The sequence below is a fragment of the Dromaius novaehollandiae genome, chromosome 2, assembly GCF_036370855.1.
Source record: "Dromaius novaehollandiae isolate bDroNov1 chromosome 2, bDroNov1.hap1, whole genome shotgun sequence".
In the NCBI taxonomy this organism is placed as follows: Eukaryota; Metazoa; Chordata; class Aves; order Casuariiformes; family Dromaiidae; genus Dromaius; species Dromaius novaehollandiae.
In genome coordinates, this window is record NC_088099.1 from 83201300 (window position 1) to 83226594 (window position 25295).

A 25295-nucleotide genomic window follows, 5' to 3' on the forward strand; every position below is an offset into this window, starting at 1 on the left:
AGTTTATCTTATTCTTTTATTTCATGGAAGCATGATGAAAGTGTTGGTAATAGCAGTTACTGCTATGTATGTGTTTACACAATGTAACTTACAGGAGATTTTAGCATCAGAGCCAAAGTATTTATTTTAGTGGTCATATGCCTGTTAATGGAGGTAGTTTAGGTTTTATTAGAACAAAGAAAAATGTTGACGTACAGCCTGATAGGTCACAAATCTGGATCCCAAGGAAAGGATGCTAGTATTTCTATTCCTTTTTTCTCAATAGTTTGCATTCTTTGAGATAAGCCTCTTTGGAACAACTCGAAGGAAAAATAAAAAGTCTTATTACCTTCCTATTCCGTGTCCCTTTTGCCACCTCAGTTGCGGTTTCTAAGCCATAATTTGCACTTAGTGATCCGTGGAGGCAGTGCAGCCTCACGTACTTCTGTGTAGATCTAAGGCACTTGGGCATTTGCAGTGAAATCTATTGCTACAAGACCATGACCGCATTATCCTACAAAATTTAAACTCTGTCTGGTTAGATTGGCAATATGCCTCTTATGGAAAGTCTGCCTGAAGAGGTGACCTGCCCATCTGTGTCAAACTTCAAGGAGGAATGCAAACACTGTGTTTAATTCCCAGCAATAGAAAGATTCAACAAAACATTATTTATGTCTCCCTTATATAAACTGATCTATCTACAATGGCACAAACAGGAAAAAAAAGCATACTTGACAACCTAGCAGGGCCTTTTAAAAACACTAATGGTAGATAATATTCATAGGAGTGATGTTAAGTGAATGTGCCTAAAAATAGTATGTTTTTAAGAAAAGAGTACTGTTGGCGGGAAAAGCTCTGTGTTGGATTGGGGAAAAAATATATAGTCTAGCAATAGCTCACCCGGTGGGTGTTTATCATAAGCATACTACCCAAGTGACAGGAGCTTTGGAGGGAAAGTAATATTGACCTCATGCACATGTAACTATGGCTTGGGAAGAGTATATCCTTTGTTTGACTACAGAATTTCAGGTATTAGCATGCAAAAAAATACTGCTGATCCTGATATTTGAGCAAAAGGGCTTTTAAATAGCTTTTTAAAAAAGAGCTTCCAGAAGAATAAAGCAAAAGAAATAGATATGTAACAGTCCTCTTGATTCTTCTTCCTCCTTTTCCTAGCATAGGGGAAATAAAGAAATAAATAATGAAATTAATTACAGTGTTTCTAATACTCTTGGGATTTGCAAAGTTTTACTTATTGAGGCTAAATTTTTGGCTATTCATGTCCATGCTCAAAACAGTACACATTAAAAGATTAAACAGACATGTTCTTCTGTATAGTTAAATGACATTGAATTTGTACTCCACTACCAAATGAGTGGCAACAATGCTAAATATGAATATATATTTGGGTCAGGAGGTATGCACAGCCACTTAACAAATCACAGAACAGTTGAGGCCAGAAGGGTCTCTTAAAAATCATCTAGTCCAACCCCCCTGCTCAAGCAGGGTCACCTAGAGCATGTTGCCCAGGACCCTGTCCTGAAAGTTTTTGACATCTCCAAGGATGGAGACTCCACAAGATCTCTGGGCAACCTGCTCCAGTGCTCTGTCACCCTCAGAGTATAGAAGTTCTTCCTTATGTTCAGACAGAACTTCCTCTGTTTCAGTTTGTGCCTGTTGCCTTTCATCCTGTCACTGGGTACTACTGAAAAGAGTCTGCCACCATCCTCTTAACACCCTCCCTTCAGATACTTAAATGCATTGATAAGATCCTCCCTCAGCCTTCTCTTCTCTTCTCCAGCTGAACAATCCGAGCTCTCTCAGCCTTTCCTTGTATGAGAGGTGCTCCAATCCCTTCATCATCTTAGTGCCCCTCCACTGGACTTGCTCCAGTAGCTTCATATATCCCTTATACTGGGGAGCCCAGACCTGGACACAGCACTTCATGTGTGCCCTCACCAAGGCTGAGTAGAGAGGGAAGATTGCCTCTCTTGACCTGCTGGCAATAATCTGCCTAATGCAGCCCAGGGGACCATTGGCTGCCTTTGCCACAATGGCGCATTGCTGACTCATGGTCAACTTGTCCACCAGCACTCCCAGGTCCTTCTCTGCAGAGCTGCTCTCTAGCAAGTCAGCCCCCAGCCTGTACTGCTGCAGGGGGTTATTCCTCCCCAGGTGCAGGACTCTGCACTTCCCTTGATTGAACTGCATGAGGTTCCTCTGCCCATCTCTCCAGCCTCTTGTGGTCCCTCTGAACGGTAGCACAGTGCTCTGTTGTATCAGCCACCCCTCCCAGTTCTGTATCATCAGCAAACTTGCTGAGGGTGCACTCTTTCTCTTCATCCAGGTCACTGATGAATAAGTTGAACAATACTGGACACAGGATTGACCCCAGGAGGACACTGCTAGCTACAGGCCTCCAACTAGATTTTGTGCCACTGAACACAACCCTCTGAGCTCTGCCCCTCAGCCAGTTTTCAGTCCACCTCACTGTCTGCTATTCTAGTCTGTAGTTCCTCAGCTTGCCTCCGAGGATGTTATGGGAGACAGTGTCAAAAGCCTTAGTGAGGTCAAGGCAGACAACATCCACTGCTCTCCCCTCACCTACCCTGCCCAGTCATTCCTGAGAAGGCTCTCAGGTTGACTGAGCCTGATTTGCCTTGTGTGAATCCATGCTGACTACTCCTGACCACTTTCTTTATCCTTCATGTACTTGGAAAGGTGTCCAGGATGAGCTGCTTCATCACCTTCTTGGGATCAAGGTGAGGCTGACTGGCCCTGGGTCATCCTTCTTGCCCTTTTGGAAGACTGGAGTGACATTTGCTTTCTTGCAGTCCTCAGGCACCTCTCCTGATCACCATGACCTTTCCAAGATGATTGAGACTGACCTTGCAATGGCATTGGTCAGCTCCCTCAGCGCTTATTGGTGCATCCCATCAGGGGCAATGGACTTGTGTACATCCAGTTTGCTTAAGTGATCCCTACCCTGATCCTTTTCCTCCAAGGGAAAGTCTTCCTTTCTCCAGACTTTTTCCCTGGTTTCCAGGGCCTGGGATTCCTGAAGGGTCAGTCTTACTGGTAAAGACTGAGGCATACTGAAGGCCTTCAGTATTTCTGCCTTTTCTGTATCCTTTGTCACCAAGGCCTCTGTCCCTTTCAGCAGTGCTCCCACATTTTCCCTAGTTCTCCTTTTGTTCCTGATGTATTTAAAGAAGCCCTTCTTGTTGTCTTTGACATCCCTTGCCTGGTTAAACTCCAAATAGACCTTGGCCTTCCTGGCCCCATCCCTGCCTACTCAGACAACATTCTTAGATTCCTCCCAGGTGACCTGTCCCTGCTTCCATCTTCTGTACACTTCCTTCTTCTGTCTGAGTTTTGCCAGGAGCTCCTTGTTCATCCATGCAGGTCTTCTGCCCCCTTCGCTTGAATGCTTGACTATTATAAGCCTAGCAACTGTGCTTATGTGTGGGTGGCCGCTTACAATATGAAGCACCGATAGTTGTGGTGTTGTTAAAGGCCAGGGTACTTTTAAATAATTTGGGCATTTCTTGAGTCTTTAAAATAGTCTTCTGCATACTAAGTTGCAGGTCATCTTTGGGAGACTGGTGCAGGCTTCTAACAAGACCTAAAGTTCCCCCATATTTTCAATATAGTTTCAAGTGGCATAAGTGGCTGGCAGGTATATGCTACTAGTTGTGATAAGCAGTGATGTGATCTGCAGTGCTTAGTGCTATGTTTCCAGTCAGCAGATTACATCCGTCTTTGCCTTGCAGGAGGCAGTACTGCCTTTTGGATTTTCCCTGGGACAAACTGGAGAGGGGGAATACACAAATGGATTATTACTATGAATGTTCTTTGCCTTGCTTTCTTACTTATCAGGATTTCCCCTTTAAAATGTTCTCCTTGTTCTTTTCTCAGACTCCCTTTCGGTCTCTAGTAACGATGCCAGTCCTCCTGCTTCAGTAACATCGCTTCAGCCCCACATGATCGGTGCACAGAGCTCCCCGGGCCCCAAGCGCCCTGGCAACACTTTGAGAAAATGGCTTACTAGTCCTGTGAGGCGTCTTAGCAGTGGAAAAGCAGATGGGCATGTCAAAAAACTGGCCCATAAGCATAAGAAGAGCAGAGAGGTTCGCAAAAGTGCGGATGCAGGCTCTCAGAAGGACTCTGATGACAGTGCAGCAACCCCACAAGATGAAACTATTGAAGAGGTGAGCATCCAGGATAACTTCTTTGTGGTGTGTTCCTGGGGTTGTGTTTTCACGTTATGTCATTTGGATAACAAATATAACAAAAGACTTGTTTTTGTGTCCTTGCTAGAGCTAAATGTGGTCAAGTAAAAGCTGTCTCCTCAGTTGACTCTGCAGCATGTGGGACTAAATGGCATATGACACATATTACTCGATGACTACTGTTCTCTGCTTAAATTCTCTGCCAGGCATAGTATCTGCCCTTCAGTACTGAGAGCTTTAGCAGGGTTCACTGGAGAAAGAACTCTGGTTTAAGAACAGGAGTGGGAGAGGAAAAAGTTGTTCTTTGGCTTAGCTTTTTTATTCCACTGAAAAGAAGCAGTCTTGTGAGTAAAGGTGGTTCATGTTTTGGGAATAATTAGGTCATTTTGTATTTCCCTTTCTTCTCTTGCTGATAAATCTGGGAAGGTACAGGGAGAGCTTCTTAACTGCTTAAAGCTGTATTTCTGCTTTAAGCAAGAGTTAGAGCACAGAAAAATCATTGGCTCTTCAAATCAAAGGGTAGTTACCATAAGTTAAATAATAAACATGTCCGTTTTCATTAGAGGGAAGGAAATGGTGAACTATTACAGATCTGCCGCAGCAGACATCTACTCAAGATTTCCTCTCCTCCCACAAATGCATATGTCCTCCTCAGTCTGGAACTCATATATGAGCAATGCCTGCATCCAGTTAGGCACAGATCAAGCCAAACTCTTTCCTGTTATGAACCTATAGCTCAGGTTGAAATGAACAGCATCCTACTGTTTGCAAGGGTGCAGTCAGTTGAACACCACACCATCATTCCTTTTTACGTGACCTGAATCTGGCTAGCAGCTTTGATGGTTACTGTGTAGAAATCCGGTCTCAGATGCCCAATAAATTTTTTCTTTTTATTTTTTTCCTTGCTCCTTTTGGTGCAAGCTTGGAAACAGTAAAGTTATACTGTGTAAGTAGGAAGAGAAAAGACCAGAGGCTTGGCAGCATGGTGAAGTGGGAGATGTGATTTGGGAAAGAACATTAGTCTCTGTCTTTGAATGTCAGACTGTACAAAGTGACCCAACTGTGTGGTTGCGGCTGCAGCGTTGTTTGCAAAGTAACCGTTATTCTGCAGTTCTGAGAGTAAGGAAGAAACTATGATGCCTGCCTTAAAGTGAGCAAAAAACAAGGACCGTTTGTTCCTTTAAAGATAGTAAGATTATCCTTTAAGGTTTAAGTTATAGATAATGGAAATCATAGTTATTTGTATAGTTGGTAAAGCTGCCTTTCAACACAACTTTAATAATACAAGCAGTCTGCTTACACTACTTTAAAGGGGGAAAGAGGGGGAATTCAGGAAGGATGATTGTCAAAATCCTTCATGTTGTAATAGTTTTTTATAGCCCTCAAACATTTTATTAGGAGGGCTGGTATTTCAGGTACAAAGTGCCTGTGTTTCTAAGTGAGAATACAGCTCATATTTTACCGAGCTGAACTTGGCATGCAAGCACTGCTTTGGTAACACTTCCCTGGAGTAAATTTCAAACTGAATGCCTGGTTCTCAGTATCTTAATCCATCTGCTTTTACCAAACACTGGGGGTGGGGGGGAGTTGTCTTTGCCATCTGCTTTTTCATCAGTTGAGAAGTTGAACTGTGCAGGATGGCAAAAAGATGAATCTGCAGAACAGACTTGTTTAAGACAAGCTTCTAGTTAACTAGCTTCACGCTGCTGAGGAGGTAACAGGACTTGAATGTTTTACTTTTATTTGCAGAGAGGTCGGAATGAGGGGCTGAGTAGTGGTACTCTATCCAAGTCATCCTCTTCAGGCATGCAAAGCTGTGGCGAGGAAGAAGGTGAAGAGGGAGCAGACACTGTACCACTGCCACCTCCCATGGCAATTCAGCAGCACAGTCTTCTCCAACCAGACTCACAGGATGATAAGGTAGGAAGGAAAGCAGAGAAGGGTTTGCATGTTGAAATAACCTCTTTTCATCCAAATCTTTCTTCTGTTTCCAAAAGTCTCTGTAGTATAGGTAATATACCTGCATGATAGAAATAATAACTGTGCCACTTTGGACAACCTGAAAAGGATTTGCTGTGGAAAGACTGTGAATTAAATGCAACTCTATTTTAAATGCACAAGTGCAGAAGTTTGTATACAAATACTTTAAAGGTAGAAATGGGCAGCTTTGTGTGTGTGCAGACCTGTTTTACATCTGTTTAACAGGTGCCGTATTTAGTGATTGAATTTTTGTTTTACAATCATACCTTTGGGCATTTAGGTTAAAGTATTATATGCAAGGAAAGTCTGTGTGGAGAAGTTGCCTGTTGTTCATTGGAGACCTTTTTAGATCATACACTATTCACCATGCCTTTTTGTTTTTGTTAAATTCAGTGCTGGGGAGAAAAAAAAATCTGTGTACATACATGAGCAGAAAGAGCTGTTCACGTTGCCTGTAGGGTGTTTTTTGTAGCAGCAAAGCTACTTTGACTCTACAAGTGTACTGAGAGGTTAATATCCAAATAAAGATAGTCCAACTGCTCTTTACAAACAAAGCCATGTTAAAACTGAGGGTAAAAATTTCCAAACAGTAATTAAGTTCTGGATATAGGTAGTAACTGTGTGAAGGAGATCTTATTTACATATAAACTTTGACATTCGTACATTGAGAGGGTTTTCTTCAATTTTCAACCTGGATCAAATGTTTAGGGACAAGTATCAAGCCTGGAGATGGGTTTTAGAATGGAAACAGTCTGGAGCTCTACAGCAAATACATTTTTATTTTCTCCCCATTTTGCTCCTTAAGATTTTCAATCATTGTAATTTATAGCATGAACTCATTGTTAGTGAATCTTGTGGGTGGTTACTCGCTGTTTTGAATGAGGCAGATGTTTTTGACAGCTTTGGCTTATCTTGTTGACAATTGTTTTTCCTTTTCCTGTATCCCACTGTTTTTTAGTAGGGATCTCAATCATCCCTGAAACTGTCACTTGTAGGGTCAAAACATTTGGCTTCCGTGCTCTACATGTATTTATTTCCTACATGTTTTCTGAATGGGAAATGTGTAATGCATGAGTTTGTGGGCTAATATATTGGGAAATATTCCTGAAACAAAACAAGAAAAAAAGATGTTTTAAAATCTTGTCTGTCTTCAGAATTGAGGGACTATATTATTGCTACAAAATAATAATCTCAGTTGGAGGTTTAGAAAGAGAATACAACTAATGTTGGTGAAAACATGTTAAAGTTTCTGTTGATAAGCTGCCATATTTGCATGTCCCTTCAATGGTATAAAAAAGTGATAGAAAGCTGTATAAAAAGATCTCCAGGTGAAAATTGCTTTTGCTTATATAGTTCTTTTCACACAACAAGAACAGTCATGTGAAGGACTATGCTTATAAATCAGCATCCACTCACTTTTTGCACTTCTAGGGCAAAGTCAGACCCTTAAGACCACTGAGTTAAGAGCCCTTGAGTAGCTTTCAAGCCCCAGTAGGTTTTAGTTTCATTTCTTGAAAGGTTAACGTGCACCCACTCCAGTAAAACCATGATGGGGCAATTTTTAAAGTAGCTTAAACTGCATTGTGGAGAAGACTTCGAAGAAGTTAGTCAAAATTTGGTATAGTTAATACTGTACCATAGTTTTTCAAAATACGTAAATTGTGGTTATTCTGAGGCTTCTGTTGCTTTGGTGTGATGTCTGTCCTACTGCGTGGTGGGAGGCAGAAAGGTCCTGTCGTGTGGCAGCCTGGAAGTTTGCTTGGGCTTTCCTGAAGCCCATGCACCAAGAGAAACCACCAGTTTTCAGTACCTAAAGCAAATGTTTTATGGGAATGCAAAAGCCAAAAACCAGAGCCAAGTTTCACCTAGCAGAACTCAGTTGGCTCTATGGATGGAGTTACTCATTAATAAAAGGCTTGAGAACAAATCCCCTGTTGTCTGCCTTCTGGGTGGAGTTCTCCTTCGCATTCCTGCTGCGCTCAGTGGTTTCTTGGGCTGCTCGGTTCCTCTGGCTCCCCAGAAACGTCTCCTTCTTTCTGTGATCTCAGTGGCTTGGCTTCAGGGCTGTGCCTCACTGCAAGCCTTGCTTTCTCACCATGCCTTCTGGGCTACACTCACACTGGAAACTCCCCACTGCTGGCTCTCTCCTCCCTGGCCAACCCTTGTGGGCTCCAGCAGCTCCTCGCACCTGCGCATGCTCCAGTACTCCCTCCTCCTCTCCTTGTTTTCTGGAGAGAGGCTGCATTCTGCTCCCAGAGCATATCATGCAGAAGAGGGTCAACAGGCAGGTTTCCTCCACAGTCTGGCCTCGCCATCTTTGTGATATAACATACACTATACCTACCGGAGCTGGAAACAAAGCAGTTCTGAAGTTCCACCAACTGTCACACCCCATATACTCCTATGGAGCAGTAAAGGCAGGAGGGACCTTCACCAGAATCAGACTGCAACCCTGCCAATGTGTTGTAAGGCTGAATTCAGCTCTACATCCAAAGTGAAAACCTGCATACAGGCATAGTTTTTGAAAGCCTGGTTTTCACACCTGAATGGTGAGCACAAGATTGCCTAAAAGACACACGAGCTGTGGGATTGCTCAGTTTTTGGTGTGCGTGCAAACACCGTGTGCTAGGCCATGTTGATTTGTCGAATATCACTAAATAACATGACCATTTTCTCCCATAAGAGCTTATCTGCACGGTACGCCTTCCTGTGTTCAGTAGAATCATTGTGCACTTCATGGATTTGCATTTGATGGCAGTTTAAAAGTTGTTTGCATTTACTTTTTGGATAAGCAGTATTAAAGTTTCAAAATCAGTTGTATTAATATGAAACTAATTATTTTTGTTTTTTGTTCTCTCTTTTTGTTAACTCTGACACAGCATTATGTTGACTTGTGTTCTGTCTCTGCTTTGGCTCAGTTCCCCTATCTTTCCATTTAAGTTTGTCTGTATTTCCTTTGCTTACCCAGCCCCATTTTCCTTTCTGAATAAGGCAAATACAAGGCAAACTACCTGAAACCTGCGTAGTTTTTTTTTCTTTTTTTAATTGAATCATGGGGAGCCTTGCAACACCTATCCTTTATTTGAGCAGAGCCTCCTGTATTAAGTCATTGTACGTGCCATTTCTTTGTCCAAACTGTTGGAAACGTTTGCAAGACAGCCTACCCTGTGCTACATGATGTTCACTGTGCTGCTTGTAATATGAAGTAGAGTTCATATTATACCACGTTTCCACTTTCTAGTTATTTAATGATAAATGTAATGTGCAAACTGCTCTGTGTTTGCAAATTACTGAGGCTGAATTGAATGGCCCTCTCCCGGGATCCTTTACTGTGAGCACCTTTTACCTTCAGTTGAATCAATAAACTGGCAATTTATAGCTTGTGAGGCCAGAGACCTTCTGTACTCTACACATACCATTGGGGAAAATGGATGGCACAAGGAATGGTGAGCTCAATTTCCCATCTGAATCTGGGCAGTGTAGTCCGGCTGCTTTAGAAAAGTAGATGCCCCTAAGTTACTTATGGTGGTTTTGGGGGTTTTCTTGGTTTTCTTGTTTTTTGCGGGGGGGGGGAGGTGGGGTTGGTAGCTTAATTCATGTTTTCTACTGTATTTTAAGCATCTTGGTTCCCATTTATTTTTCTGCAGTTGTTGCTTTGTTTAACCAGCAAAAAAAAAAAAAAAAAAGTTAACTAACTGTTTGCTGTCCATCCAGTCAGCTCAGGTGATTTTTATAGCTATTTGTCAGGTTTTATTGTAATCGGCAAGTTAACGGATATTTCCTCAACTTCTAATCCCTGTAGAAACAGGAATTTTTTTATCACAGTAGTTATAACAGAAGGCTAGAAGGTCTTTCAACATATAACTTTTGTGGGGGTTACCTAAAATTTCCAAATCCAGTTGTGTTGGATGGGAGATGATCTTAGTATTATGTTAAAGTGACAATTATTCACCTCTCTGAAGGAGGGCTCTTGTTCCTTGGGCAAGTGCCAAGCTAACTCCAGGATTCTTCTCTCTCCATGTCCCTGTGCAGACATCTTCTCGATTATTGGTGCGGCCGACCAGCTCTGAGACACCCAGTGCTGCAGAACTAGTCAGTGCAATTGAAGAGCTCGTCAAAAGTAAAATGGTGAGGCTGACTGGCAGACTCATGTGTTTAATGAAGTTGCGTCTTGAAGTCCCAACTTGCTATTCAACAAATAGCCCCGTGCCTGTCCTAAGCATGTACCTTTGACTTGTAAAACTTAATGTCCTGTTTCAAAAGTCATCTTCTGGTTTCGAATGCAGGTCACTTTGTACATATGCTTTTGTGAAAGTGCTTATAGAACAGATGGCTATGCGGGAAGGGGAAAAATAGTAAATACGGGAGAGAAGAAGGGGAAAAAGATGTCTGTGTGCTATTAGTACCATGAATGCTAATTGCCAGGGTTACTCTGATTTGCATGATAGACCTTTGTTAGAAGAAACAGTGAAAATAAATTTACAGTAAATCTTGCAGACTTTAGTGGTAAAATAGATGGCATGAATGTCTTTGCATGAGGTTTATCTAGCTGTTCTATAGGAAACATGACAAGGGAGAAATATCTAAAAGAGAGGATCATTTTGTATGTTAGCTGCTCTTTCCTTGCTTTGCAATGTTTGCTAACAAATTAAGTAGGAGCAGCTTGTGTCTGCTTTTTAAAGTTTCTGTGTTTGAAAGCTTATATATTCCTGAAGACGTTCACTGACAATAGGGTGTATGGATAATTTCATGACGGTCCTCCTTCCCTCAATACTTTTACAGACTGCCTTTTGCTACATAGACCATGGTGGGCTTAGTGCAGTGCCACTGTGAAAACTCTACAGAGAGTTGCAACATGGCACTCCCATGTTACCAGAGGCTGATGTTTACCAGACCCTTTCTTGATGAAAGCAGCTTTGAATTTCCAAATGAGAAATTTGGATTCCCATTTTAAATTTTCCCATTCCAAAGAATATACTTGACTTGTATTGCTACATGAAACAATTTTTGCGTTCTTGTAGAGTATTAAACTTTGCTTTTTACTTCCATTGCACCAGAAGAGTGAACAAGAAGTCATCTACAGAAAAATTCAAAGCAGCCTTTTCTAAATGTGAAGTTTGATAGTCCACATGTCTTTCAGGCAGCTTAGCAGTGTATTTAATTCAATCATCGCTGCATGTAGTCTCTGGTGGGGATGTTCTCATTTCACACTTTTAGCCAGAGGTCAGCTTCTCCTGGTTTTCAGGCCATCTCGTTATGTCATATCATTATTGGGTTTTTACTTTTTGTGGGGAGGGGAAAAAAAAAAAAGATTACAGCCGAACCCCACCCTGGTGAGGTAAATGCGTCCGGCTGTAACATTCAAGGAAAATGTGATACATAACTGTAGCTTGATCCAAGACTATGGTTTTGAATTGAGGAGGCCCAATAAATACTTCATAGAAGCTTCTTCATACTCTTTTTCCCATGGCTGCTCTACCTGTTTGACAAGCAGAAGACTGCAGAGTCTCTACTCAGGATGGCAGATAGTAGAGGGAGACAGTCTACCTAGCATAAGGCATGGGGACTGTTTCCAAGGATCTGAACTGTCATGAAGCTCAAAAGCAGCATTGGCAGTATAAGAGTCCAGTATTTTCTTCACCAAATCAGGATTTTGCCTAGTTAATATGATAGTGTCTGACAAAGAATGTCACTTTTGTTGTGATAAGAATGTAATATCCAAAGAATCTCCTTTAAAGATGTCCTATTTATTATCAAAAGTAGCTTGCATATGAAAGGACTGAAGTATGACAATGACATACAAAGGTGTAGCTTCCATCATAGAGGTACTGAAATCCTGGTCAGGATACTCTGACTTTTGGCCCTTGCTGCTCAAAACACGGAACTCTCTTCTTTTCCTATAAGGAATGGACTGGCCTATTTTAAATATGCTGCTTTAAAGCTTAAGTTTTCTATCTTGAATAGCCACGATGTTGGTTTTGTGGAAGCTTGAGACCTCACTTGCCAGACTGCAGTAATTGACCTCCCATAGGTTCCCATATATAGCTATACTTATGTGTCTTATGAATAAAGGGGGAATGAGCTATTATTGTTGTCTTTCTCAAATATGTTCTCAGTCTCTTGAGGACCGTCCAAGTTCCTTGTTGGTAGATCAAGGTGACAGCAGCAGTCCATCCTTCAACCCTTCAGACAACTCCCTTCTCTCCTCCTCATCACCCATAGATGAGATGGAAGAAAGGAAATCCAGCTCCTTAAAAAGACGACAGTAAGGCCACATTTTCATTCTATTTTTTGATTATGTTTTGAAAAGACAAATGGAATGTTAGAAACTGTCTATTTTGAACTGGCAGCAGAAACTGTTAGTCTGGAAGGGAGTGGGGGGACTGTGTTAGGTGTTAAGCATGCAATCACCTTATGCAAAAAAAAGAAAAAGAAATTTTCTCAAATACTAGCTGCAATTTCCATTTCTTGTGACTTTTAATTTCAGCCATATCTGTGTACGACTCTTATCATGTGTCAGGGTCAGCTATTATGGAAAAAGATGCTGATTTTTAAATATTCAGAGAGCTAATAGGTTTCAAAAAACTGGTCTTCTCTCTTGTCATGTTCCCCCACACCATTCCCCCACAGACTCCTAATTTCTGTATGTAGTAGTGAATTGTTACCATGGTAGAACAAAAACATGCCTGGTTTCAAGGAGTATTTAAATCTCTGGAAAGAAATAACTCTCAGGTCATAAACTTAAGAGTCTCCTGGTTTGGGTTTGGTATTTTTTGTTGTTTTTTTTTCTTCTTCCTGACCAGAGACATAATAACATCTTATTTTAAACAATAGCTGAATGTTTAATTTTAATGACAAATGTAGGAAAACATCTGACTTTTGATAAACAGAAGTGAGAGTGCTCTGGTTCCAAAGTTAAAGAAACATCTTGCTTGGAAAGGATTTGCATTAATTCTTCCTTCTCAGCTCCGCTTACCAAACATGTGACTGCAAATGTATCAGATGTTGTGTGGCGTTGTTCCTCTTTAAGAATCTGTTTCATTTGTAATGAAATATGTTCACCATTTTCTTTCCATTGCAGCTATGTCTTACAGGAATTAGTGGAAACAGAGCGAGATTATGTACGAGATCTGGGCTATGTAGTTGAGGTATGGAGTTTTTCGTTACTCTGATTTTTTGTGGCACCAACCAGCTGTGGGGCTTAAGCCTCACAGCTTTTTTGAAACAAAACAAAACATGGGAAGAAAGTGGAAATGTGAATATTTGCATTATGAGGTTTTTTCCCCCTGCAGGCTTTTAATATGTTAGAAATACTGCATCAAGTCTTACTCCTTTTTTCTTTTTTTTCTTTTTCTTTTTTTCTCCCATTATTGTGTGCATCTTGTACATTAATGTAGTTCTTGGTCATTTTTTAAAATCACTATTTCTGGCCTAGTAGTATCTTAGACTAGAGGTGGTTTTATTTAGCACAGCTAAATTCTAAAAAGCATTGTAGCTCAGCAGGTAGAGGAACTACCCTGGATTTTGAAAGACCTACTTTCTCTCCTACTGCTGGGCTTCTCCTAGACTGCTTAGTTTCCCTTATCTATAAAATGAGATAACACACATCTGCCTTAAGTCTTGAACTACCATATGAAGCATATGTAAGAGTTGAGGGAACGTGCATGACAATGAGTTTCAGCCTACTGAGCTTCAGTTCTTAAGCTCTCTATTTTAAGTGGAGGAAGGAAAAGAAAGAAAGGAACTAAATTTTCCACTAGTGGAGCTTAAATCTGGTTCTGGCTCTGAATCCTCCTCCAGAGGATTGTCTCTTTCTGCCAAACTATATGGGGAGCTGACAAATACTAATCTTTGAGGCAAACATAGGTCAGGCCTATGTGAATATCCCCTTTGAGTGGTGCCAGTCTTGATATTTTTTTTATTTTATTTTTTAATCAGTAGTGCATCCTATACTGTCCAAATGCCTCAAGCTATTTTTTATCTGATTAATAAGCTTGGTAAGACTGATATTTAAATGTCATTCCCACATTGTGTTATTCGGTGTACTTGTTACAGACTGTTACAGAGCAATATGTCTTGCAGAGCTTTCACCACAGCAAGTCTTGAACAATTATTTTTAATGGCTAAATTGAAAATCAGTTTTTATTAACTGTACTTGCTTTCCCTATCATTCTGTGTGACTATTTTTCTCTACTCTTACACAGTGAGGAGTAGCCTTTACAAATCAATGTATTTAATCACCTTAATTGCTTATTTGTGCACGTAGGAGGTCTTAAAATCTGTGAATCTACAAGAATCCTCAATTTCCCTTCTGTTACTGTTTGCTTGCTACATTCATATGTTGCGTTACAAATTAATTCGGGCCTGGGTTCCCGCTAACACTTCAGTAAGTGTGTAACTTATCTCAGGTATCCTTAGTGACACTACTCAAGTGAGTAATGTTGTATATCTTGCTCTTGCTTCTGTCCTGGTGGTAGGTTTTAAATGGTGAGCCATTTCAGGCAAGACATTCTTTTAATGCAGTTAAATGACATTCTAAGTAATGACACTTATGTCTATTTAAACAAAAAATTGTTCTTTGGAAAATAGAAGATAAGGCAGCCTTTATCTTAGGATGGACACTGTATGCTGTCAATGCTGCTACCAGTTTGAATGCAGTCTAACTGCATTTTTCTATTTGGGCAACAAACTTGATCAGCTTAAATTATTTTACAGTTAGATTTAAAACCATTATTCAACTCCACTGGTTTCTGAAAAACATTTTTTTTTCCCCTGGATCTTTAAGGAAGTTGATTAACAGACTTGTAACTGCATTAAAGGCCTTCCCTTAAGTGAAGTCTGTGCTGAATAAATTCCAAACACTGAAGGCTTTAAATGTGTTGGACATTTACATTGCACTGATATTTAGTTTGTGTGTGAGATAAAATGCTCACATGTGTAAAATGTTCTTTCTTACACTGTGCTTGAAGGTCAGTATTGTTACAAAATATCTTAAGTAATCTGAAATTATTCTTTCTCCTCTCTTATGAAAAAGCATATTTTATTTTTTCATATGTTTTATTGAGAAAGGACAATGAAATAATTTCAGATGTCAGCTTTTGATTATTCTGATAGGGAATTTTGTATTGATGTCGATAACTGAACAAGGAATTTTAGAAGTATGCAGATGAAGATCAGTTCATATATTTTTCAGTTCATCTTACTCACAAGCATTAAAAATATTGTTGGTGAATTTTATTTTAAAAGCACTTATAATGGATGCATGCTTTCCCCCAATATTTTAATAGTTGTTTTGCAGTATTTAAAGGATAATAGATCTTGTTTTCATAGCTAGCAAAATAGTTCATAGTGAAAACACAGGATGTCAAAATATAAATTCTGCTAAATTAGAACATACCTAGCTAATTAGATATAGAAGTATTAGAAAAAAATAAAAGGGATAGAGTTGCATGAGTACTGAGAGACTTATTAAATACACCTGTGTGTGTCCGATTACTTGATAGGATTGCATGGAGAGACAAGTGTGTGTGTGTGTGTATATATGTACACACGTACACACACACACACACACACACACACACACACACACACACACCAAAAAAGAGAAGACAGGACTACTGGAAAATGTAAATGGGACTTTATTGCAACCAGAATGCTTGCTAATGGAATCGATGTTTGGTTATTTGGTATACAGTTTGCTCATGCTGTGAATATTAGTCCATGCAGCACAGTTCCATTTGCAGTGCAGCTGCTTTCCTAATTTTGTGTAGAGTTCGTTTGGATGTCTGAAATAAGAAACACTGAGAAAAGTAGTGCTGAAGCCAGTTCGGTGGCTCTGACTTGTACTTGGTAGCAGCTCTAGCTGGCCCAAGCAGCATAACTGCTCCAGGCAGTAAGGAGAGGGCTGTAGAATTTTCCACTGTGCTTTGAGAGAGTTCGTCTCTCTGCACAAGCTCAATTAGCCAGAGTGAATAAATCTTCTTAGTGGTCTGAGCCTTGTTGTGCAGACAACCTCAAGCCAGTTCTTGAGGTTTCGTGTCCATGCTCTATGTCATGTTATTTTATACAGCAGTTCTTTGGTGCGATTGTTTTTTGTGTCCCAAGAAAGTGGTTGTCATAGACTATTTTGAAGGCATCTGGGGAAAGGGGGATTAAAAAACAACTCTCACCTTTTTTAATTTGGAGGGTTCACAGTGAATTGCCTTGGGTTGTTGCAGGGTTACATGGCACTTATGAAGGAAGATGGTGTACCCGATGACATGAAGGGCAAAGACAAGATTGTTTTTGGAAACATTCACCAGATTTATGACTGGCACAGAGAGTACGTATATCTGTAATCCAAAAGTCACCTGATGAACAGGCTTACCTATGTAGTACTAGATTGACTTAAAGACATTTTTTTCCTCAAATATTCAGAAACCAGGTACCTGTAGTTGTTCCTGCATTTGGAGTTGTAGATACTTATTTAGAAGATTCACCTTACAAATTTTGATATGAAGATTTGCTTTAAACAAGGTTCCTTATATACAGCAAGTGCTTCAACTGAGAATCTATAACATGGGTAGTATTGTGTGCAGAAGTTTGTATGGTTTTTTTGAGACTTTGGTTTTAAATGTGTCTTCTCTAACTGAGAAAACAGTCTTTTAAGAATTCGTTACGGTTTAGCATGGCAATATGAGCACCTCAGGCTCACACAGACTAGGTAGGAGAAAGGTTTCAATCCATATATGAGATAAAAGGATCTTATTTATGAGCAGCAGGATTTCTGCTTCTGGGCATGTATTTGGTGCATCTCTTCAGAATCTGTTACAAAATACTACACTATTTCCATTAAGAACCTGTACATCACATTAGCATCCTTCACTTCAAGAACATCTGGAGCTGTTTATAGGGGACACAAAGTACACATTGCAGTAAGACCGCTTTGCCTTGCAATGACCTGTTGCCATATTATGTGCTATGAGAAAAAAGTACTTACTCTGTTTATGTTCAGCTTCTTTTTAGGAGAGTTGGAGAAGTGCCTTGAAGATCCAGAAAAGCTGGGATCCCTGTTTGTTAAGCATGTAAGTACAAACCTAATCTTTGGGGAACTGCAATTTTTATTACTGACTAACCAGTTTGATTATAAAGGATTTATCTATGGTACAGCACAGCTTAAAAAAAAATTAAAAAATACATAAAATATTCCCCAATGTAAAAGGTGGGGAGAGAGAGAGAGATTATAAGAGTCTATAAATTGACCTAAAGAATGTAGGTTTTGTTTGCAGCATCTTCCTGTGGAGAGGAAGTAGGAACATGGGCCTTGTTTCTCAATTCAGTTCCAGTTCTGTGCTAGGGAGGTGTCATTTCATGTGACCAGAAACACCTGTCTTCCAATCCTAGATATATTAATGTGGTACCGTGGAATACAGAAACCAAAAATAGGAAAGATGCTGGTGTTTCTTACTTGTTTCAATGCATATTGGTAACTGTTTCAATACAAAGTTTTGGTAACTCTCTACTTCTATATCCTGTCCCTGTTGGGACCCACAGTAATGGTTGGGCTTCCTCCCTCTTCGCTTGGGGAAGAAACTATAAATGACAGAAATTTTTTAATTTTAATTTTAGTCTAGTATTCTTTATAGCTTTACACGAGTCCCTTTCTTTCCCCTTTCATTTATTTATTAAAAGGAATAGCCTTGTGATACATCTGGATATTATAACACTTTGGAAGGAAACGAGAAGAATAGTTCTTGAAAGGATAATTTTCTAAAATATGTCAAAAGACAAGACATGCTTGACATGCCCCTATACAATTATTCCCCCATATTTTTTTGTTGTTTTCTCTTTGTATAGAAGTACAGCGTAGTGTCTACTTGAGCTGATGTCTCTAGGTACTCTAAATCACCCAAGGTAACAGAAGTGGAGCTTGGCCTGCTGAATAGGGTGGTTTGCACAAGCATGCAAAGACTGAGGACAGACTAGATTAAAGCAAACTTAAAGGTTTTCTGATTTCCCACTGGCCTGTAGTCAATATCTGGGTAGCAAAAATAAGTCATGGAACCAAGCATTAAATGGAGAAGTAATATTGGAAGTCAGGCCTAGTTCCTGGTCTAATGAGGAGGAATGAGCTGTTTCACTTCAGGGGGCTTTACCACTGTTAAGACAGGGACACTGAAGGAGTAACTTTCCTTTCTCTCACTGCCTTTTTACTTTCTCCTGGCATATTTGCAACTGCATTGTCCTTGAAAGGCACCCTTACTGCTCCAGATGGAAAGGCAAGCTGTGGTGCTACTGCCACATCCTCTAGCAAAATCCTGACTATCAGCTAGGACATCCAAGTTCAGTTCTTGCTCTTAATCTATTTCTTGTGTCCTTTTCAATCTCCGTCTTATTTCTTCCTTTAACTTTCCATTTGTCCTCATGGGTCGGTACTCTGCAAGTCTCTGACCAGCAAAGTCTCTTAACAGCAAACCAGTCCTGGCAAAATGATGGAAGAATGCCGAGAGCAGATTTTGGCATAAATAATAGGCACATATGGTGCGTCTGTGTTTCTTCACCAGCAAGGTGGTAATAAAAAATGAACCTTAGAGGCAGAAGTTATGCTTACTGTTTTGCTTTGTTGCTTTTGGTCTTAAAAACACACACACAAAATACAGGATTAGACCTCAAAAATGCCAACACCACTGTTTCCAGGATACTTCACCTACTTCCTGCTAAAGCTCCAACAAGACAGCTAATGTGAGATAAGACTGACAAACCAATTTTTTCTCCTAACTACTGTCTACAGTTAAATAGGATGAGGATGTTATTCTAATGTGTTAGAATAATATAATAATTAGACTATTAAAATAAAATAAATATTCAAATAAAATTTTCAAACACTTCATCCATTGTTTTGCTAAAAGAAAAATTTAACCTTTTTCGTGGTTAATTTTACTGTGAGACTTACAAAGCTATCATCACTGAACAACTGATGTTCTGAAGTATTTGTAGTGGTGATAATTTTTTGACTTGTGTTGCCCTTCTGAAATCATAATAATATTCCCCAGTAAGTATGGTTTCAGATCTGTAACTTCTGTATATGTAGCTACTCATTTTCCCCAAAGGGACCTTTTTTATGTTTAGACTTTTAAACAGCTATACTTCTTAAGTAATACTCCATTTCAGTCTGGCATGATAATGATGATAATGATCATTCCATATCTTTGTTCTTCTAGGAGAGAAGGTTGCACATGTACATAGTTTACTGCCAAAACAAACCAAAGTCTGAGCACATTGTCTCAGAATACATTGATACCTTTTTTGAGGTAAGTTCCTAAGAGATGACATACGCACAGTGAAGGATATGTACAGATCCTAAGCATTGTCAGATCTGCTGACACCAAAAAAAAAAAAAAAAAGAAAAGAAAAAGAAAAAAGAAAAGGCAGCACATGGGGCTGCTACTTTATTATTTTTTCAAATTATAAGTTATTGCCATTTCTCTTGTGATTTCTCAAGTCTGGTACAGGTTCCTAGAGATGTATTGATCTTAGAGAAGAAAACTGAAGTTCAAGTATAAGATATTAATTAATCAGTAGAGCCTCATCCTTACTAGCCTAGGCGGCTAGCAGTGCTTATGTATGCCACTTGTTTGAAGGAGCAATGTTGGATGAGCAAGGATCACTGTAGAAAAATAGAATGTGTACAACCTGTGGTCAAAAAATGAATTTCACTGTACAGTTGTTTAAAAAAAACAAACAAAAACAAACAGAAGGTACTGGGAGGAGAGAAGTACTTGGGAAATAAAGCTGATACAGATAAGGGAAAGGACTCCGCCTTTTAATAACTGAAGATCAAATTCTGCTCTGATTTCTGCAAATTTCTCCTTTGATAGCCATTAAGGGTGATGTATGCTGCTATGTTTCTAATTAAACAAAACAATATTTTAAGACAAAACACTGTTTGCTTTTATAACCCTCAGGATCTGAAGCAACGCCTGGGCCACAGACTTCAGCTCACAGACTTGCTGATAAAACCTGTGCAGAGAATTATGAAATACCAGCTGTTACTAAAGGTAAAGTGATGTTGAGGTGAATGATTTAATAAATTTGTTAATAGATATGTTTTCTTTTTTAAATATTGAGGGTGCTCTTCCACTCCTTCTCCCAAACAGATCCCAGATCTGTAAGCAGCATAATATGATTAGTTTCCTAACATATTCAGGTAGTTATGAAAATTGCAGTAAATAGCTTGGACTGAATTTTGCTCACTCTTAAAATGGTTTAAGACCAGATGAACTCAGGTCAGTGACAGGGAAATGCTTAGAATTTGTACCAATGTCAAGTGCAGGGGAGAGGGATCTGCAGACTGTTTTCAGATGTAACTGTGGTTTGAGTTGTTGGACTCATCCTGACTTTTCCACCTGTGTATCACTTAAATATTTACTGATAAGTAACACTGTGTATCACAGAGATGATTGCCTTAATACTTGTTCTTCCATGAAATAAAACAAAATAGGGAATAAATCCTACAAAAATGAAGGGAGGGAGTAACATAGAAGCTTTAAAAACAAAATCTGTTTTTTTTTTTTAAAGTGTCTTCTGCAATCAGTCGTTTTCTGACAGGTGATAGAAATTCAGGTTTTCTAAGATTTCTCTTTGCTGATTAATGAGTAAATAACTCATATTAGTGTTTTTCCTGTTTTAGGACTTCCTCAAATACTCTAAAAAAGCTAACCTTGACACAACAGAACTAGAGGTACTTCAGACGCTTTCTCTTATCAAGTTGAATGCTCTTTGCTCTGTACTTATACCTGTTTTGCACTTGTTGAGCTTGTGATTATGGGAAGTGTTTACTTTTCATGCTGTTTTCTGCTTTAAAGCAACAGTAGCAAATGAAACGAAATTCTCTTTTGCAAATTTGTATTTGGAAACCTAAGCTATGACTATTTCATCTTTAACAGAGAGCCGTAGAGGTCATGTGTATCGTACCAAAACGGTGCAATGACATGATGAATGTTGGCCGCCTGCAAGGATTTGATGTAAGTTGTCTGGAATTTTTTTTGCAAGTTTTGCTGCGAGTTTTTGTCAGGTGGTCTAGAAATTAACCGTTAGCATTTATGTTATGGGCAGAGGTAGGGGTGGAGAGAGAGTGCTCCCTTGCAGTCTGGTAAGATTGTGCAAAAAATTGATGAGTGAAAAATGAAGTCTTAGATCTGCCAAGGACTTTCTGCCTGGGAAACTTTATCTGTATGTCAGTGACACTAGACTTCATCCTCCTTTGAATCTAGGAAGTGGTGGTGTTACTACATTTTCCTTTTTGACTAATGTTTGGCAAAATAGTGAATCAGTTATGAGCAGACTTCCTCCAGCAGTGTAGACAAAGGAGGAGTTGCTAAAGTCAGTAAAGTACCTGAGGTGACTGCAGCCCCTCTTCTCACTTTGCTACGGCTAGTGGAGATGAAAAGTAGCTATTGAAGTGGCTATTGCATCAGCCAGATTACAGTCTCACCTACCTGCAAAGCCCTTTCTGGTCTGTGATGCACATGTGAACTTGAAGTCTTCCCCTATTCAGCACACTGGAAGACACTAGAAGACGATATGGGAGTTACTGTGAGGGGTGGTTTTACCAGTGTTGCTAATAAACTCAAGCTGTCTCCAGTATTAACTGAAAGGGTTTTTCTGCTTGGTTGGTTGGTTTGGTTTGGGGGGGGTCTGTTTGTTTGTTTGTTTGTTTTGAGAAACAGCAAAGAATATCTCATCTGTCAGAGGATCAATGAATATATAGTCAGGGACACTCTGAGAAATCAGGAAATATTACAAGATTATTTTGGAATGACCATTTGCTCAAAAAGATTGATTAAAAAAAATAGAGAATCACACCAAATATGTTTGCACTTGCTTCTGTTTTTAGGGTAAAATTGTAGCCCAGGGTAAGCTCCTGCTCCAGGACACGTTCTTGGTCACAGACCAGGACACAGGACTTCTGCCACGCTGCAAGGAAAGACGAGTATTCCTGTTTGAGCAGATTGTCATTTTCAGTGAGCCGCTAGATAAAAAGAAAGGTTTCTCCATGCCTGGATTCTTGTTTAAAAACAGTATCAAGGTAACTGTTGTATGTGAGTCTTGGCTGAGTTGTGCAGGGGTGACAAAGGTAACAGTTTTTTGATGTACAGTGTGGAGTCACTAGTGAATTCTAGATGTAATCTTAAAACACCATGAGGTGTTTTGTTGAAATTACTTCCTACCAGATTTGTGGTTGCTCTGATGATAAATGGAAATCTTGCATCCTAGCTCTCTGATGCTTCCCCTGTGAAGCACACCAAAACAGATGTTCTTGTTCAAAGCTGGACAAACATTCACTAAGAGTTTACTCTTCAGCTCTGCACTGTGTACACATCTCATTACAAGGTCATTGCAAAGAAAGGTAATAACTCTTAAGTATCTCTTCTGATGGGCTTCAGCTGAAATCAGTCCAAACGTGTAGCTAACATTTGCAAGTAGCTCTTGGACTTGTGCTGTTTTGTACAAGTGAATCCCTGAGACAAAAGCATGTACCCCTACTTCAACCCTTCCCTGAAAAACTGCTGAGAGTGTCCACCAGCCTTCTTCCCGAAAAGTTCTGAGTCCACCCTGAGTCCTCTAATTCCCTGCAGTGACCTGCATGCCAGCTGAGCACCCTGTCCTGCTGTGGCTGGACAGCCTGCTCAGAAGCATCACTGTCTTCATAGCAGGAGCCTTCAGTGTGGGCCCTTGGTGGAACTCTTGTGGGCTCCATATTTTAAATAAAACAAATGAAGAGTGGGGGCTGATGGAGAGCACTCGGTTGCATTGGGCAGGCTGAGATTATTCAGGTGCAGGATATCAATTAATAAACTGTTGCTGTGCTCTCTGGAACAAATGCTGCTGCAGAGGGAGACAGGGGAACGACATGCGCTGATCCTAAGTTTATTGTAATCTTTCCATTTCACAGTACTATTTTACTGAAGGAAAGGATGATTATCTGAATTACATTTGAAGATCTGACTCTGAGCTACCAAGCAGGAGATTTTAGTGGTATGTTTCTCAGAAAAATATGAAATAAATTCTCTTTTTCATTAAGGTGAGTTGCCTTTCCCTGGAGGAAAATGTAGACAGCGATCCATGTAAATTTGCACTAATGTCAAGAACGGGCGATGTCACGGAGACCTTTGTTTTGCATTCTGCCAGTCCAGGCGTCCGCCAGTTGTGGATCCATGAAATTAACCAAATCTTGGAAAACCAGCGCAACTTTTTAAATGGTAAATGATTTGCTTTTCCTGAAAATTCCTAATTGAGTGACTTGTCTCTCATCTGTTGTTTCTTGGCTCTGGAACATTTTTCAGGTTTCCCTTTTCCTGAGCTGGCATAGAACAGTTGGGCAAAATGTGCCACATACTTGCTTCAGAACAGATGCTATAGCATTTATTATGAGAGCAGTAGTCAGAATTCACATGGTGTTCTCTTGGTGAAATTTTCCAAATGTTTTGTAGGAGTGAATTAAAATTGGCAGCATCCTTTGATGTAGGGTGTTTGCGTACCCCTTTTAAGTCAACCCAAGTCTTTACAGGCTAAACCCAAGTGGAGTTTTAAATGTCTATTCAGAATATATTTTACTTGCCTTATTTTGGTGACCATTGTTAGCAAATCTTACTGTGGCAACAGCATTCAGACTCTGTGGGGGGAAAAGTAAAAGTAGTTAGTGTCTGGTGTGGCACCTTAAAGTCCTTGCTGTATTTTTGTATCCATTGGCTGTTGCCCCATCTTGGTTTTTATTTATTAATTTTTTAAGAGCTGTAGTGCATAGAGCAAGGAACTGAGAATTCAGAGTCACACCTGGTGTTTCTCAGATTATTTTTTTGACTAATCTACATGAAAGCATTTCTCTCTGGTTTCAGCTTTTCCATCTTTAATAAAGGTATAGCAGATCATGAAGGGTAATACAGGAAAGTGACTTGAGGTCTGTGGGATGACCGGCCTCACTAAGAGAATATATCTTATTTGAATGATGCTCTCTTTTGGCACTAAACCTGTCAGTTTCAAACTGTTCTTCTTCCCTTTCCTGTCCCCCTTTCCCCGATCTTCTTCTCTCCCTTCCCCCGTGGCAGCCTTGACGTCCCCAATCGAGTATCAGAGGAACCACAGCAGCGGCGGAGGCAGCAGCGGGAGCAGTAGCGGTAACAGCAGTGGCCCCGGCAGCTGTAGTGGACTTCCCAGCTCCAGCCGTAGCAGGCCCTCCAGGATCCCCCAGCCTGTCAGACACCATTCCCCAGTCCTGGTCTCCTCTGCAGCCTCGGCCCAAGCAGAGGCAGACAAGATGTCAGGTATGTCCATTCACAATCTCTCCCTGCCACACTACAACACCTCCTTAGAAACTGGCCTGAGCCAGCCAGACAGGCACCCTCCCAATGCAGAACCGGATGGTCCTCAGAGAGAAGCTGAGCAGATTCCCAAGATGAAAGTTATTGAGAGTCCCAGGAAGACACCAGGAAACATTTCTGGCTCAGCTGATGGAGTCCAGAAAGAGTCTCGTGGAAGCTCAGAGGACGGTCGCTCAAGAAACAGCATAGGATCCCTGACACTCGGGAAGCCAAGGCCAGGAGCCATCTCACCAATGAACTCTCCTCTCTCCACGACTTTCCCTGCACCTTTTGGCAAAGAAACCTTTCCACCCAGCAGCCCCCTGCAGAAGGGCTCCTTTTGGAGCTCCATCCCAGCATCCCCTGCCAGCCGCCCTGGCTCCTTCACTTTCCCTGGGGACAATGACTCCCTCCAGCGGCAGGTCCACCGCCACTCTTCACACAGCAAGGACACAGACCGCATGAGCACATGCTCCTCGACCAGCGAGCAGTCAGTTCACTCCACCCAGAGTAATGGGGTAAGAGCGGAGCACCTCTGTCCTGCGAGCTCTTCTAAAACCTTCCCATGCTCCCTTTCTGTGCATTACCATCACTCTCCGTACTAACTTCTGGCTCTCCAGTGCTGTACTGCTCTGAAATAATCAACTGTTCCAATATCTTCTGCACATTAAAAAAACAAAATTGCCTACCTCTGTGTATGTATACATAAAACACATGCCATGACATGTATACAGACACAAGCAACTGCTAACATTAGATGCAATTT

The 25295-nt window shown here is 40.4% G+C and overlaps 1 protein-coding gene across 2 annotated transcripts in view; it reads left to right on the forward strand.

Annotated features, from left to right (window-relative positions):
- Positions 1–25295, forward strand: part of TRIO (trio Rho guanine nucleotide exchange factor) — a 255971-nt gene that overhangs the window by 212573 nt on the left and 18103 nt on the right. The window contains exons 35-48 of one of the 2 annotated variants that reach the window (XM_064506864.1): positions 3898–4190; positions 5961–6131; positions 10224–10319; positions 12308–12456; positions 13273–13339; positions 16409–16512; positions 17185–17254; positions 19391–19480; positions 20135–20227; positions 20860–20910; positions 21116–21193; positions 22066–22257; positions 23254–23431; positions 24278–24493. In XM_064506864.1, the coding sequence (XP_064362934.1) occupies positions 3898–4190; positions 5961–6131; positions 10224–10319; positions 12308–12456; positions 13273–13339; positions 16409–16512; positions 17185–17254; positions 19391–19480; positions 20135–20227; positions 20860–20910; positions 21116–21193; positions 22066–22257; positions 23254–23431; positions 24278–24493 (1848 nt within the window). Of the gene's footprint in view, positions 1–3897; positions 4191–5960; positions 6132–10223; positions 10320–12307; positions 12457–13272; positions 13340–16408; positions 16513–17184; positions 17255–19390; positions 19481–20134; positions 20228–20859; positions 20911–21115; positions 21194–22065; positions 22258–23253; positions 23432–24277; positions 25048–25295 lie in introns of both variants that reach the window. The other variant, XM_064506862.1, reaches the window with a different exon arrangement.